This window comes from Carlito syrichta, unplaced genomic scaffold (genome assembly GCF_000164805.1).
Source record: "Carlito syrichta isolate Samal-C Ts95f unplaced genomic scaffold, Tarsius_syrichta-2.0.1 Scaffold316183, whole genome shotgun sequence".
Classification (NCBI taxonomy): domain Eukaryota; kingdom Metazoa; phylum Chordata; class Mammalia; order Primates; family Tarsiidae; genus Carlito; species Carlito syrichta.
In genome coordinates this window covers 55,538-58,807 of record NW_007260279.1, presented here as the reverse complement: position 1 = coordinate 58,807, position 3,270 = coordinate 55,538, and the positions used below count along the sequence as shown (strand labels likewise).

Sequence of the window (3,270 nt, the reverse complement as noted above, 5' to 3'; positions counted from 1 at the left end):
TCCTACTAGAGAAACCAGCATTATAAACTCTCCAATCACAGAAGAAAACTAGTTGATACACTGATGTTTCCTGTGTGTAACATATTAATGCAAACTCAATTTCTTAGCAGTTTCTGCTATGAATATTGACACTTTCACATGGTATATGAAAGTTCAAATTAAATTTTGAACCATAAATTTTTATTAGTGCTTCAAAGCTCTTTTAAAAATGTGTTTTCTATTCATTCAAACCTCATCATAACTCTGTTGCAGATTATTATTCCGATTAGACAGATAGAGAAACTGAAAGTTGGAGGGGTTCTATAACATATCCAAGAACATGCGTCAGCAAGTGGTATACTCAGACAAGAATCTTTCACTCTCAAGTTTCTCTCATATTGCAACTTCTATTTATGTCATTTAATTTTGTTTCTTTCAATAATTATTGCATGTATGATGGTTGTTTTTCTTTGACAGTACACACACACTTTGGAGTAATCATGGCCAAAATCCAAGTCACAGGTCACATGTTGCTAAAGAAGTATTTGTACATCCACATAAGTTTTTCAGATTCTCTTGCCACCTACATGTCCCTAGTCAGCTAAATATGAAGGAATGAGGTTTTCTTTGGCTTTCCCATTTTTCTGAGAGTCAGTACTAACTTCCACTTCTTATGCAGATTATTGTTAGTCACCCTTGCCCAAGCTAGGAAAGAGACAGCTAAGAAGAAAATGTTATTGATCATTATGCAGGGTAAAATTAGTTTTTAGGTAAATTTGACTTTTTTTAAAATGCAGAGCTGTTATACAACATCTCTTTATATATACTTGAACACTCCCAATTGCACATCGTGCTTTATTTTGAATGTTACTTTTTTCTGGTTTAGAAACTGCTCTGCCTACCGCATTTTTCATAGTAAAATACAATACATGATGAATTGATGTATAAATATCAGGTTTGGGCATGATGGTGCAAGTCTGTAATCCTAGCACTTTGGGAGGTTGAGGCAAGAAAATTGCCTGAGCTCATGGTTTTGAGACCAATCTGGGCAACTTGGTGAGACCTTGTCTCTACAATAAATCAAAAAATTGGCCAGGCATGGTGGCACATGCCTGTAGTTCCAGCTACTTGGAAGGTTGAGGCAGAAGGATCACCTGAACCTAGCAGGTTGTGGCTGTGGTGACAGTGAGTGTGCCACTGCACTCGAGCCTGGGCAACACAGTGGGACTCTGTCTCAATAAATAAATAAATAAATAAAATCTAGAAAGCAGGTTAGAGTGTGTTTGTTTAAACATGATAGTCACTAAAATTTTATTTCACTTTTCTAGAATTCATTTGGATATAGTTCTATTTTGTGCACATTTATCATTTCTTTTATGTTTGTGGTCAACAATTTCATGCATATGTAGGTAATACATTTTTTAATAATTTTTTTAAAAATCTTGATAATAGTTTTTATTTAATAGTTGTGCACGTAATGAAATCTTTACAAAAACAAAAACCAAGGAGAAAATAATTTGAAATCGATTTAAAGTTAATTAGTGATACCAAATGCAATATAATCTACATTCAATTCCAAAAACATTGTCATCTAAAGAATTCATAGTGATTTCTTCAATCCTCTTTTATTTGTTATTTAGTCAACAGCACAGGTTTGGATACAAATAGGGATACCTTTAGGATATAGTGTTTGCTAGTATAGTATATTCTATCTTTCCCAGTTCTTATAAGTAATCAGGGAACCCTCTCGGGTCTCCTCCAATTCTGGGAGCTTTTCTGTTCTCTCAATAAATCCTGCTTTAAAAAACAAAAAAGAAAGAAAGAAATCATGATCATTACATAATATAGAACTCAGAATTAAGAAAACAACATTTAAGTTAAAGTATCTAGCTATCTGAATATTCATTTGTTAAAAACTGTACATTTGTGCTGCCAATGTGTATACATCTGCTTCAACTCTAGGTCAAGCTAAATTTGCAATCCAACTCATGTTAAATGGTGTGGTGTTGTTTGATAGAAAATAATAAATATTATCAGAGTTAGAAAATCATAAATTAACCAAGTAATTAACAAAAGAAAAAACAAAGTATTAAACAAATTACTATTATAAATATTAAGAAAACATGTGAAATTGATTTTTGTAGTAGTCTCCAAATGTGCCCTTCACCCCACCCCTCACCTCCCCACCAATGAACCATGATTCCCAATGTTTACCCCCTTGCAGAGCTTGGTCTACTTGAACGTGAGTTGATACTGTGACTTACTTCTGATGTGTTGGAGGCAGTGTAAGCATTTGTGTTTTATCATAAGTAGCTGTGCTTATATCTACATACCCTGAAATATCAGTTCTAGGAGAAGCCAGCCACCTTGCAAGAGGTCCTGTTAGCTTGAAGCCACTGTGCTGTGAAGGATCCTTTGGTCAGCCTCTAGTTATGTGTGCCATCCAAATCCAAGCACCAGACATGTGAGTGAAGAAGTGGTTTCAGACATTTCAGTCCCAGGGCATAGCCTGTAGGGAGGACCCAAGGAATCAGCCTCACAGCCAGAATTGAACTCCTGTGGAGACTTCAAATCATCTTCAATTATGTGAAGCCCAGTGATGCAGTTTTGCCTGATGAGACACAAACAACAAGGAGGAGATATGAATCACTCTCTGTATTCTAATGGAATTTCTGATCCACACAATTGGGAGTATTGCTGCTACATAAGTGAATTCAAAAGATGGCCTCTATGTATTGGCTGCTACTTTGTTTATTCTTTACTACAGGATGAGACTTACTAGCTCAAAGCCCACTGGTGCTAAAATCAAATTGTATACATGCAAATTGTTTTTAAAACAGCCCACCAGGGGGAAAAAAGTGGCCATTTAGACACTAATTGACTTGCCTATCCTGAGAAACCACACCCAATATCTGCCAGCTATAGATAAATTTTGTGTTTAAAAGACCCCAAGCTAGCCAGGCTCAGTGGCTCAGCCTGTAATCCCAGCACTTTGGGAGGCTGTGGTGAGTGAATTGCCTGAGCCCACGGATTCGAGACCCGCCTGGGCAAAGGAGACCTCATCTCTACAATAAATCAAAAATCAGCCGGGCATGGTAGCGCGGGCCTGTAGTTCCAGCTACTTGAAGGCTGAGGCGGGAGGATCGCCGGAGCCCAGCAGGTCGAGGCTGCGGTGGCCGGGACCGGCCACTGACTCCAATCTGGAGTGAGACTCCAACTCAAAAAAAAAAAGACCCCAAGCTGACACAATGTGACTTGTATTCCAGAAGCTGGGGTGGGACGCAAGGACGC

The 3,270-nt window shown here is 37.7% G+C and overlaps 1 protein-coding gene across 1 annotated transcript in view; it reads left to right on the top strand.

Moving 5' to 3' along the window:
* Positions 1 to 479: 479 nt before the first annotated feature.
* Positions 480 to 3,270, top strand: part of LOC103276401 (cTAGE family member 5-like) — a 5,342-nt gene continuing 2,551 nt past the window's right edge. Inside the window, 1 exon segment of the mRNA XM_008073801.1 lies at positions 480 to 520. Coding sequence (XP_008071992.1) covers positions 480 to 520 — 41 coding nt within the window.